This window comes from Castor canadensis, chromosome 5 (assembly GCF_047511655.1).
Source record: "Castor canadensis chromosome 5, mCasCan1.hap1v2, whole genome shotgun sequence".
NCBI classification, from domain to species: Eukaryota; Metazoa; Chordata; class Mammalia; order Rodentia; family Castoridae; genus Castor; species Castor canadensis.
Genome location: NC_133390.1, coordinates 81,842,170 through 81,855,905, shown reverse-complemented (window position 1 = coordinate 81,855,905; position 13,736 = coordinate 81,842,170). Strand labels below are relative to the sequence as shown.

At 37.8% G+C, this 13,736-nt stretch overlaps 1 protein-coding gene across 18 annotated transcripts in view; it reads left to right on the top strand.

Annotated features, from left to right (window-relative positions):
* The window catches only part of Lpp (LIM domain containing preferred translocation partner in lipoma), a 642,244-nt gene that overhangs the window by 197,998 nt on the left and 430,510 nt on the right, over nucleotides 1–13,736 (top strand). For all 18 annotated transcript variants that reach the window (XM_074073556.1, XM_074073563.1, XM_074073562.1 and 15 more), the window contains one exon: nucleotides 12,220–12,421. In XM_074073556.1, the coding sequence (XP_073929657.1) occupies nucleotides 12,229–12,421 (193 nt within the window). In that variant the 5' untranslated portion in view covers nucleotides 12,220–12,228. The remainder of the gene's footprint in view (nucleotides 1–12,219; nucleotides 12,422–13,736) is intronic.

The window sequence follows — 13,736 nt, the reverse complement described above, 5'->3', positions numbered from 1 at the left end:
ATTGTAGGGATCTTGAGGGGTTTTAGTCAGGGTTTACTGTAGGAAGCAGACCACCTAGATATTTTGAGTAGAAGGGCTTTAGTAGAGGGTATTAGTAGCTTTCTAATCACTGAAGGGCCATATTGAGCAGGCTGTAGGCTGAATATCTAGTAATAAATAATGCAATAAATAAATGAAGTTGCTCATTTTCTGTAGTCAGAAAAGAGGAAAAAAAGAGTTACTAGACCACCACTGAACTGTTGAGTTCAAGAATATAGCACTGTATTTGTGAACTGGAAATCAGGAAGCCATGATCATGAAGAGGGTGACTGCGCCCTGAGACATGGAATCCAGACATCCTCTCTGTCACAGCTTCTTCTTGACACTCACCATGCTGAAGATGGAATGTGAGAATGTGGATGAAGAAGATCCCCTTTTCCTCACAACCATATTTCCAACAGGAAACAAGCCAGATCATCAAGAACATGGGCTCCACCCTAACCTTCCATTGCTGACTTCCATTCCTGATCTCAAGGCAGTGTGTATATTTTGGTATATATATGCAATGAAGCCCTACCTACAAGGCAGCCTTTGTGGTGTGGCACATTTGAGTGCCCTTTACCATATCCAACACTGTAGTGTTTTACATTTGGAAATTCTTCCATATGGCTGCATCTAAAATACGTGCTCAATTGAGGCTGAAATGACAGTTATGTTCTATTAGATCTCTGTTTGTCAATGTAATTAATTATATAATAGAACAGAATGCAAGTTTTACTTTAGGGAATACCTATGGGGATTTCCTATTTATCAGAAAATGCCATAAGGAGGGAAGACCCTGAGCTGAGAGAGTAGTCTAAACCCTTTTGGTTTCAAACATCTTGGAAAGTACTAGAGAGAGATGTGGAATGTTATATTACAGTGCTTACCATGTTTGGGGAGTTCTGTCTTAATCAAAGGCTGTCAGTTTTCCATTCTGTGGTCCCTTCTCTCCACCCCCCCTCTCCTCAGCCTTAAATACAAATGTTGAATTTGGAATGGAAAGCAACATAATTTATTCCCTATACTTTAAATATAGTAAATATTAAAATATAGTGAATATTTTACATGACCTGTATTGAATTCTTACTTCTTTCTTAACTCTTGTGTAATCCTTATTTAGGAATGTGAAATAACTATTAGCAATTTCCTCTACCTTTATCCTGTACCCTGGTGGATAAATTTGGAATTTTATAGACACATTCTCTTACTGTTCCACATTAAGAATCATGTGAACACATTGTTGTTCAGCTTGCAACCAAGTAGATATGAAATCTCTGGTAATCTTGACAGGGATGGGGGCCAGGGGAGGGCAGGTGGTAAAGATATAATTAAAGTGTGTTATGTGATTTTCTTAGTAAAGCTGGCATTCTTTGCTTCAGGAGAAAGAGGCTGAGTGAGCAGATTAGTGGATAACAGATTCTGCTAAATTTCTGCCATATCTTGCTTCTCTCTACTCCAGTAGATTCTTCTCATCCATTCTTTTCTTCTTCCTGAGGGTCATGTGCCCCTAGAGCAGGGAAGCCTCCAAAGTCACCTCTGCTTCCCCTGACAATTTTTCTGCCCTCTTAGTGACTATAGTCACAGATTGAAAGAATTAGAGGCATTTAGCCACCTGTAACCCTTGGTTGAGGAGTTGACTGTGTTCAGGATTCACTTATACTAAGTGAACAAAATTTCAGTTTTACGGTGCCATTAGGTAGGCAGCTATATAAGATATCATCTAAACTGAGACACTTTTGAAAAAGTGACGGAGTGAATAACTGTACCAGAGCAGCTGGCATAAACTGAATGTATGATCACCCTACTAACATGGAAGTGTTGGGGAACAGTGTTTGAAATGTGAACTAAATGATTCAAACTCAGAACTTAACCTTTGTATTCCCAGATCTTAAAGTTTACTTTTTCTTTTATATAATAATCACTTCCTGAGCACTGGTGATAGGATAGACCCTGGATTAGGCACTAAGAAAATAATACTAAGGAAGATGCAATCTTTGCTCTTCATTCACTCACTATTAGTATTATAACACTATTTTAGGGCAGTGGATTTTCAACCTTGACTTATAGCATACCATGGAGTCTAGTAATGCCTTTTATACTTCCCCCCAAATTGAAGTATATTTTTCCAATGTAAAAAGATTGAAATGCTCTCAAGAAGTGTTTTATTAATTTGTCTATGTTATTTTTATTCTTATTTATTTATTTATTTGACAGTCCTGGGGTTTGTCAAATAAGATAGTGGTCCTTGTGGGAATGCAGATTTCAGCTACATAGAACTTTCTAGCACTCATCTATTTTCTGCCATGGAATGAGCTGCCTCATGAGATAATGAGTTCCTTATTGTTGACATGTACAAGGGGACTCATGAGGGTGCTAAAGTTTCAGCTTGAACTCCAGATTAGAAAAAATATCTTCATTAACCATTTTATGCCTCACGGATATTGAATTTCTGTCTTGGTGAATGAGTCATTAGCTAACACTTTAAAAATGTCTAAAAGGAATGTATGTATGTATGTATGTATGTATGTATGTATGTATGTGTGTGTGTGATTTCCCCCAGAATACTAACCAATTGGGTACATTCTTCATGAGTTTCACTTTATTATTATTATTTTTGGTTTTGTTTTTGCATGGTCGTCAATAATTAATAAAATTGCAGAAGTGTCAATGCCAGTATTTTAACTGAGAGACATTCAAAAGGGAATAGCACCTATTGATGTGATTCTGAAAGTGATCTGAAACAACCTGGTTCATTTTTCCTTAGCTGCACTGGTCAGTGTCTCACCAGATTTTGTGTCTGTTTCAAAATCTTGAAATAAAAGTGGAACAATTTCCAACATGATTCAAGGAAAAGGTCACCAGTTGAAAATGGTTCCAATTGTTTTGCTGTTAAATATGAAATTGCAAAACTAGTCTTTCTTACATAATTTAAATTTATGACACATTGTAATGAGAAGCTTGTCTGTTTCTCATACTATTTCAAACACTGAGAAGTAATTTTTCCAGGCTCTTGGATTGGTGTTAAACAAAAATTATTATTTCAAAACATGTAATGCATGAAGTTGAGTCTCTGCTTTTCAATTGTCTCATGGTCCTTGAAGGTTCACATTTATATTTCCCTCTCTATGTTTTCTATTACTTGGTCATTTAAAATTTTAATTTAGAAATATATTTATATTTTGATTTCTTCTCTGTTTTTTAAATTTTTTTGAGTTAGCACACATTGGTAATAATAGGAGATTACAAGTTTTTTGGTCTTTTTGAGAAAGGGTCTTGCTGTAGTCTCATGTGGCTCAGGTTGGCCTTGAACTTATGATCATCTTGCCTCAGTCTCCTGAGTGCTGAGATTATAGGCATGCACCATAATGCCTGGCTTTGATTTCAGTTTTTAAACAGAAATTTAAGGTGGCAAGTAATTAGAGACATGAACTAAACTACAAGCTTTAATATGTAATAGTAATAATACATAAATTCAGTAATGCTAACTCAAACTGTAGTGTCTAAACTAAATGCTAAACTGGTTTACCTACAAAGGTTGTGACATAAGGTACAAACAACACAGTTGACAGGTGAGAGTTTTGTGATCAGTAGAATATTGAAAAGGCTTTAGTGGTTAACCCCAATGTCTTGTAGCTTTGGTTACTCTTTGTGGGTTATACAGACTGAATAAATATAGCTTCACAGAGACACATACAGTATTGTCAAATGAAAATATGGCCTGAGATTCATTAATAACGGACTCATTTTCATTGAAGAAAAAAATTATTTCTGCTTCTTCAAGTTATTAGTAAGAAATATTTTTGTCTGTTATCCTCCTTATTTTTATTGAGCTATCAAAGTGAATTTGAAATAAAGAAAAATATAAACAAGATTATTAAAAAATTAAATGTAATTAAAACATCCCTCAAGTTCTAGTAAAATTCCATGACCTATTTAATGGGCATTGCAGACTTGTAAACAGATAACTAAAACACAGTGTTTACATGTTTTAACACAAGTTTAAACAAGCATTTGGGAATACAGACAAGTGAGCAGCAATTAACTTGCAGACCTACCTACTTACTAGTAGGCTTAGAAAGAGAAGATTCCAGATAACCACTGCAGAGATTGCTAGACTTCATTGGAGATTGTAATGCTGGCTTTTCCCATCATCACTGCTTCATTCTATTAGAGAGGTAACAGTTTTATGAATTAGGCACCCAGCACCTCATCTTTATAAATGTAGGTTTCTGCTTTCATGAAATAGATTTACTGAACTCAGATGAGCTTAGTCTGTTGTTTGCCCCTCTCTCTTGACCTTGTACGGATGTTGTTAGAATCAAAAACTTCAAAGAAACCTCCTTAGGACCATATTTTTGCAAGCACAGGATACCACATAGAGGAGCCATACCCTTATAGAACATAAAATGTTGTGGGAGGCAATTTTGGAGATCACCTTGTTAATTGGTTATTATGTTCGAGCTGGGGAAACCCTCCACAGACAGTGAATGCTTTCTTGGTCACTTAAACAAATGGAATCATAGCTAGTAAATGTGACTGAGGGCACAAGGATTGGGTCACATTGGCTTCTGTGCTGATTTTCAATGGCATGGGGGCTGACTCCCCTGGAGGAGAGATTCTTTACTCCTATGTCCATTTCCAGTGTCTTTTATCCACTCCTTGTGATCAACAACAATCAATAGTGTTATTAACTTGCTTAATGAAACATTCCCACTGCAAATGCTTTTTTAGAGGTAGATCAACTGGGTTTGAATCCTGCCTCTTATATCTTCTAACTGCTCTATTACACTGGATAAGCCACTTTAGTTTCTCCAAATTTTTTTGAATACAGTATTCCAATTAGAAGAAAGGAATCAGCCCCTAAGATATCTCCTACCTGGGACTCTTGGCTCTTGAATACCTTGTTCCTGCTATGGTCAACTTCTTCTGTTTTTTTTTTTTTTTCTTATGACTGATAGAAATTGTGGCAAACAAAAGGCCAGTTAGTTAGTATCTGTTCCACTCTTTCCTTAGCCTTCTCCTTAGAGTCCTGGTCTTCCAGTGCTGTTGTTTGCCTGTCAGGTTGATTGTTTCCTTTCAAGTGACATGGTGAATCTGAAGTGAAAGTGTAGTGTGGGAGCATGCCTGTTCTGTCTCACTTCTTTATCCCAGATGATGTTTACTTGTCTGAACCTGACTAGTCTCTTCTTTGGTGCTTCTTGGTTCATTTGGGACCTTCAAATGTAGTTGGGTTTTTCTTGTTACCTGCAATGTTGCCCGAAACAGGGAGCATTAATTTCTGTTGGTACTAACTTTGTGCAAGACAAGTCTCATGCCTCCTACACTACATTCTTTTAGTCCCCACTCCAGTTTGTGAGGCTCCTAAGAAAACTCACCTACTTAGCTTGTGTAGTTACGGGACAGGAAAGTTGGAAGAATGGTAATGGGTATCTAATCTTTACAGATAGGGAAAGGCACCAAAGTTCACAGAGATCAGGCATAGAGCCAAGTTACTGAAGGAGAAATTATGCCCAAGTCCTCTGAATCTAAGTCTAGTGCTGTTTTCAGTATTTCCAAGTGTCTCTCAGAGAGCCTATATAAAGGTTTGGCATTTCTGTGGAGTTGCTCTCTCGTTACCCCTTCTGAGCAATGCCAGCTGTCCATGCAGAGAGTGGGGCATTTAGCCAGTGTTGGGCCAAAGCTGTCTGTTAAGAGAAGTTGAGCGAATACATTGACATTTTCAGCCTGTGGCAGATCCTGTTTTGCCCTTCCGGCTCTATCTGACCTGATGCTTCACAGGAAGGGTGATTACATTTGCTGTTAAACTAACAATTGTGTGTAATTTTCAGCCTGCTTTATTCTTCAGTGTTGTCTTCCCACGCTTCTATCACATGCCACAGCATATCTGCTTCATAATTACCCTGGTAGGGACTTACCTACGCCGTTTGGAAAAGGTTTTCCTAAAGTGCTTATTTACTTGTGCATAATAAATCTTGATTGATACCTTGGTAATCTCTGAGATCAATCCAAGACTCCCTCCCACAGTGGGGAGGGTTGAAGAGTCAGGGAAATGGTGACCAAAAAAAGAAAAAAAAAAAAAGAGTTGTGCATCCTCAGTGATGAGCTGGTAGGAGACTTATAGATGATTTGGAATTTGCATGCCTGACTTTTGCTTGGTGTTAGCTAGTTGCACAGTCAAGATCTTTCATAAACCCCTAAATGCTTGTGAACCAAGTTGGCATCAGTACTCATCTACTCCAATGGTCGTATCTTCAGAGAAGGATACTAGATCCCAAAGAGCAGAATTTGCACTATTGGTTCATGGTTGAGCTGAGGCCGGAGGCTGGTTCTGAACTGTGAAGATCAGGCATTCTGCAGTTAAATACAGGGATGTAGAAGAAGATAACTAGCTAAATGCCAGAGACGGTAGCACACTGTACCATTTTAAAATAGATGATTAGAAAGGGTTGTGAAATTCCAGGAAGGTGCTGACTTTTATGTGTACAGAGTTAAGGAAGAATCTTTAAATTTTTAGGAAAGTGTTACTTAAATAATAAATTCTTGTTTAAATGATGAAATTGTTGCTGAGGGACATGAATGCTAAACTTAAGTCTGCCGTAAGCTACTTCTGATATTTAAGTCACAGCACCCCTGCCTCCTAGTTCTGCTACCACTAAAATAGTGGTATTAATTTCTGTTTTTTTCTCTCACTACCATTCATTTATTCGGCAGGCACCGACAGAGAGCCAGACCTTGAGTTAGTTGCCAAGGAAGATCTAGGGACTAATGTAATGCCATTTAGAGATTAATGTGAATGCCTTAAGCCAGTCAGCCATTGAATCAGAACATACACTTAAAGGAGTTAGGGGTATAGCTCAGTGGTAGAATGCTTACCCAACATGACAAGACCATGGGCTCAGTTCTCAGCACTACAAAGAAATACATAAACAAATAAATAAAAATAAAACTAAAAAAACAATATATATGTGTTTAGTGTCCAGTTCTGTAAAATCACTGTTTTAAGCTCATAGCACCAGATGTTAATGATACCATGTTATGGCTGATTGTTTTTAAATTTTGGTTATGTATAAATATTGATTTTAGGGGAGAAAGAAAAAATTGAAATATACTCAAACATTAGGTGTTAAAATGCTAGGCAAATGCTTTACCACTGAGTCATACCCACAGCCTTACTTACTTGGTTTTGTAAATGTGGCTAATAACAATGGTACTTCATATGGCAGTGGTGACTATGTGGCCATTAGAAAGTCACTGCACGTGTAGTAAGTCCTCAGTAAACATTCACTATGTATCGCCAATTTGTGGCTTTCCTGTACCCACCCAATAATTAGGGGGCGCTAACAGGGGAATGATGGAGAAACTAGTAAGTGAAACCTCTTGTGTTCTCCTTAACTGCTTCATATTTGACCCCCTTCCTGAAACAGGAGCATTTGGGACACAGTAATTCTTTGACTCCTTCACCAGTAGACATATTGCTTAGGTGAGGGCTGTAGCTTGTGTTTTCCTTTCATCTGATGATGCCTGTATATTTTCAGAGCCTTTCTGGGGGGTCCTCCCTCTCACTTCTGATTTCACGGTGATTGTAAGGCTAGAATAAAACCTGTCTTGAAACAGAGGTACTAAGAGCAGGATCAGTTTTGGTCTGGTAATACCAGGTCTTAACCACTGCTCATCTTTGTGTTTATATTGTGTCTCTCTGTGAAAAACTGAAAAGCCCCAACTAACATGTGCTGGTTCATCCTCCACTAAATTTGGGAGATTTCCTCAAACCCATGTTTCAAAAGGAGCTGTATTAAGACTTGAAAAGAAGGTGAATACTGTAGAATATTATTGCTGATTGGAATTTTACATATATTCAGTATGCAAACTGATGTCTTCCCTTGTCAAAAGTCCCTCTAAAATAGCTGAGACTAGACCTTGGGCAGAGAGACTCCATGTTTACACTACTACATTTATCACCTTTCTTGGATCATCCCACATGGACTTATTTTTCTTACCTGGAGTCTTTATTCTTGTTGGATTTCTGTCCATACATAAATGTTCTAGCCTCTTCTCTCTCTCTATAAAGACCTTTACAAAGTAAAACTTATGTTATCTTTCAGACCTTTCTTCAACTGTTCTCCTTTCCAAGTTATTCATCTCAGCACAGGTGGATATATCTTGCTTTGTTCTTGTGCTCTTATTTCTAGTCATTCATTGTCCTTGTTGCTCAGTTACCTTTCAGAGTCTCTCAGCTTTTAATGTCCTGGTTAAGTGCTTCCCTTGCCAAGCCTGTGCTAACCAGCATGATGCACCCCAGCATTTTCCCATACATATTTTGTATGTATTCTGTTTCATTACACACAGATAAGTGTGTCTTCCCTAGATAGATTTTCTGTACCTTGCGTAAAGGAAGAGAATTTGATTCTTTTGCATATGAATTCATTTACTCATTAATTTAATAGATATTTTATTGCATTCCTATCACATACAAGGCCCTGGGATTATAAAATCATAAGCTCTTCTCAAAGATTCAAGGGTTTCCTTTGGATACAGACATGCAGCTAGGCAGAGTCACATGTGATGAGTATGTGACAGGATGACAGGTGCTGTAGCAAAGGGCACACACATGAACTGAAGGATCAAGTACAGGGCTCATGTCTTTAAGTAATTCTCAATATCTACATGATACGTAGTAATAAGAAATCATTTGTAACTGAGTGGTAGCTTGGTTGAAAGGAATAAAATCTAGAGGAAATGGATGGATTTCCTACAACATACAAATGCTGATGAATCACCTGTATAAAACTGGTACCATTATTGAGAAGTTATTAGAAAAGTGTCATTATTGTATCTAATGACTTTTCACTAAAGAAAGATCAGGTTATTCCTCTAGATTACTAAGATAATCTAGAGACTGAAATAGGATACAGAACTTCCATACCGAAATCCAATAATGATAAGTAAAATAAGTAGAGATCAAAACACTATGGAATAGTCTTACTTATGACATGTACAAAAACTAAATAAAATCCATGGTTAATTCATTAGTATATCAAAACACTACAACTGTGGCTTAGCAGGGTTTAGTTTAGATTTGCAAAGATGGCTCAATAGCTGGAAATCTTTAAGCATGATTCATATATCACTAAATTAAGAGAGGTGTAAAAGAGATATTTCTGTGGATGGTAAGAGGGGAGGTAGAGATTCTAGACAAGAATAAGTAACTGAAGTAAAGATTCATTTATTAATTCCCTCAATCCTGCATAAGATATTTTTCTAAGGTTCTCTGACAGGCAATTGAGCTGGTACAATGAGACTACTCAGTAGTTTCTAGCTTATTGGGGCAGATAAGTACCTGAATACATTTTTCCTTGTGGGCTATTGTAAATACAGTAAAAAGTACTAGAATGGCCTAGACAAGCAGTTAGCTTTACTTCCCATAAGAGGACTTAGGGAAGCATTCACAGAGTCAGAGAGCAGGAGCAATATAAAAATTAGAGGGCTTGATAGGTTAAAAAAAAGGGAAGTAGCATTATTGATGATGGGCACAATGTGAGCAAGCATTCAGAAACATGAAGCTCATTATAAATCCTGGGAATGGTATCCCTGGGTCACTGTTAATATGTAGAGTGGCAGGAGAAGATGCTGCAAAGTTTATCAGTAATTCAATACAGCCCTCTCTGGAGGTGGTACCAGAAGTGCATTCTCAGGGAAGGTAGCATCAGAGTAATTCATGGTGCTTGGGTAACTGATCAAACTATAGATCCAGTAGTCTATTGGTGGTTACATTTTCCTTTATGTCTATGATATATCTTAAAAGTCCAGCATCGTACAGTCAGTAAGTAACATACAACTACCCTGGAAATGTGCATCTTTTAGAGACCACAGCACTTTGTATTAACCCATTTTTAAAAGCCTCTGCTTTGGAATAATTTTTGGTTTACAGAATAGTTACATGGGTAGTATTAATCCATTAAAAATGTGTAATTAAATATACTACAAATATGCATAGTGCATTAAAACTTTTAAATCTTTTTGAACCCATTTATTCCCCATTAGTCATGTTGAAAGCAAAGGAGTTACTTTTATCCCCATTTAGTAGAAGACTGAGACTCAATTAAAAATAAAAATCAAATTGGTGTTTCTTAACCCTAAGAAATGGATTTGGCTTTGCCACTTAAAGTTTTTTTTTTCCCTCAAATGATTCCAAATGTACAACTAGATTTAAGGTCTATGAATAAAACTGATATTTTTTGATTTTTTTCTATATGGGATATTTGCCCATATAGTGGTGCCTTAGTGGTGGTTTAGGGATGCCGAAAATATGGTACCTATATTTTCAAGGAATTCACAGTTTTGCAAGTATGTATGTATACATTCATTTGAAAAGGTACTGGGGGGTGGGAAGAAGTGCCCTGTAACAAGGGGAAAGAACCAATGTGTCCTGAGTTCCAATTTGGAGTCTTCCTGGTTGACTTATGTTATCCTCTTCTATTGAGAGAACTACACCTCCCACTGTTTACTTACAGTCAGATATGATTCTCAATAACCTTCTATGAGAAGAGGCATTCTTTTCTCCTCACTTTGCATAGTACAATGCATGATATAAAGCACTTTAATATAATCTCATTGGTTGTCACAAAAGCTCTGTGGTTAAGGAGTTCAGGAACTTTTAAATTGTAATTTTGAGGGAGTGGAGTTATCTGAGAAACTGGAGGGGATTCAAGATCATACATGGCATGGGCCAATGTTAATTCCTGGCAACACCACATCCAAACCCTCCTCCTCCACTCTCTCTATTGCTATGCCATGTGCTGAGGCCTTCATTTGTCCCAGAATTTCCTGTGTTTTCAGTTTTTATAGACATCTGGAGGTAATCATGTAGCCCTCTTAATTAATTCAGTTCAATTAAAAAATTACTGGGTAGATTTAGGGCTAGGAGTGGGTACAGGGTACCTTCCGGGCCTCCCTGGGCTGGAGAGCTCTTGCAATCAGGCATGGAGAGCCCTCCTCAGTAAGTCTGCAAGGCTCATCCTCAGCAGGCTGGCTGCCTAGAGGAGTGATTGGCGTATCTTGACAGAGGAGACTTTGTTCTCCTTTCTTTACACAGTATATATAATCTGATCAGAACAGCGTCCAGGCTGGGCTGGTTGTCCTTTATGAAGCTAAAGTAAGTTTTCATAAATTTCACATATGGTATCAGCTCATTGTAGCTCTTGATGGTCATTTCTTTGTTGTACAGGGATGACTTCTGCATTAGAGGTGTTGAATATTCTCTTCTTTCTCTACTGAATGCTAGTATTTGTTCCAGACATTGTGGCAACCAGTGTCCCCTTTCTCCCCCTTCCAAGTGCTCCTTGATGCGGATTAGAGTTTTTCCTGCAGAAGTGACATTTTAAAGTGTCCTGTCAAGTACCTATTACTAACATAAACATTTAGTGTTTCATTAATGCCTGTAGGGTAAGTCAAACTCCTTATATGTGCATGCAAAACTGTCTCAATTAGGTTCCATAACACAATTTAGTTTTCAACAGATACTTTTTCTCATTGTACCTCCAACCAGACTAAATGTAAGTGCTATGCATTTTTCTGCCTGTGTAACTTTACCAACATTGTTCAGGCCTAAACTCTATTTTAAGTAAAACCTAAGTCTGAGCAACACCTCATCAGTGAAGTTGTGTTGGTTCTGCTCCCAGGAAGAATAGATCTTGTTTTTTCTGCATCCCAGCAACACTTTTTTATTTTTTAAAAACTCATTTAGGTAATGGATCATCTCATTTAGGTATCACCATTTACTTGGTAGTTATTTTATATAAGTTATTAATAAAATTGAACCTTTCCCCCTGCAATGTCCTACATAGAAATTTCTTCAAGCTAGGAATGATTTCTTATTCTTACCTACTTTCTGTAGGACTACCAGGCAGTAAAACAGCTGATCTTTGGAAGGGAGGTATTCAAGTAAAAAGGTCCGTTCTCTTTTTCCTCCCTACTTCTTCTCCTTCTCCTCCTCTTTTTCCTCCTAATGATAATTTTTCTTTCTCTATCCTTCTCTTTTTGTATTTTAAATCCTTTTTGTTTCTTTCTTCACTCTTCTTTCCAGAGACCTTCATAAAGATGCACTAACTATGGATTAAGATGAAGTAACAATAAAGCAAGGTATAACACCTTCTTTTTCATGCTTCTATAAAAGCAGTGTTTATTTCTTTTTAATTGCAGATTTCAACAATGTCTCATCCATCTTGGCTGCCACCCAAAAGCACCAATGAGCCCCTTGGCCATGTGCCTGCACGCATGGAGACCACCCATTCTTTTGGGACCCCTAGTATTTCAGTGTCTACCCAACAGCCACCCAAGAAGTTTGCACCAGTAGTTGCTCCAAAACCCAAATACAATCCATACAAACAACCTGGAAGTGAGGGTAAGTGTTGGCATTTCAGAATTGGGTGTCCAGTGTGGGAAAATTCAGTGTAATGTAGGTGATTTATACTCATAAGGTGATTTATACTACACTATTGTGTTGGAAAAAGGTACCTCATGGATTCACAGTTTATTTACCGTAGTTTATAGACTATCAAAGTTTTATAAGCCCCTGTAATCATCTATATCAATCCCTCTTTGAAAAACAACCCTTACAGTGGTTATATGAGTATGGTTATACAGTTAAAATTATTTATACAGTTAAAATTAGGAAAAGAGCCTAAACTAGAAATATGGCATCTTCATTCATAGCTCAGTGCCCTTCTACTACCTTATCCTCCATCCCTAGCCCATTCTCCTGTGGGAGTATTTCTGTCACTCTATTGCTATAAAATATATTGCCATAATATAAGTGTTCCAAAATGCTACCAAGCAGTACTCCCATGAGGAACCCATAGGAAGTAAGCCATATTAGCTGCCTATAAGTAATTAAATTTCTCTAGCTGCTTTTTCTCCCTATGGTTGCTGTAGGATAAAATTACCTGGAGAGTTCTGTGAGATCTGCATTTGTTGATGCTCACATGCAATTCTGAGTGAAGTCTGAGTTCTAAGGGTTTCAATAGCAATATATTCAATTCTCATCAAGTGTGAATGTGAGAGTGTCAATGAACTGAGCATTGACATGTATGTGCATATACATACTCCTCTCATGTTAACCCACATAGGCAGTACTAGTGGTGCCATACGTTCTGGTTAAAGAGTCTCCATATTTATGCCAATCAATGTTGGCAGCTCCTTCAAACTCATGAAATGATAACTTATAACAAACACACAGAAAAATGTTAGACTTCTGGGAGCTGAGAAAGAGGAGGTGGCAAAAGGTGATTCCGTCCTCCTTTCTCAATTTTATGTCCCTGTCCCACCTTTTAAAAACTTATTTTACTCTCTCCATGATTTTTTCCATTGCTTCTTAACCATGTTTATTTTAGCAATATTGCAAGAGACTGACTCATACTCTGTGATATCATTCAGTCTCTTTTCTTCCCAGTCCTTCCCTGCTCCCAGGAAACACTTTGCTAGCCTATTAGTGTTTTAGGACTGATGTCAGAAGCCTGTTCTAGATGTGGAGCTTGTGTGAGGTGACTGGATGCTCAGGTAGGGTAGTAGGAGGGGCCAGACATCAACACATCTGATGCTGTGGCTGTTGACTTTTGGGTATCCTTTCCTCAGAAAATGCATCAGCAGGGCCATCAGAGAGGCAGTCTGGGAAAACAGTAAATGAAGCCCCCCCCCCCCCCCCCCCCCCCCCCGTGCTC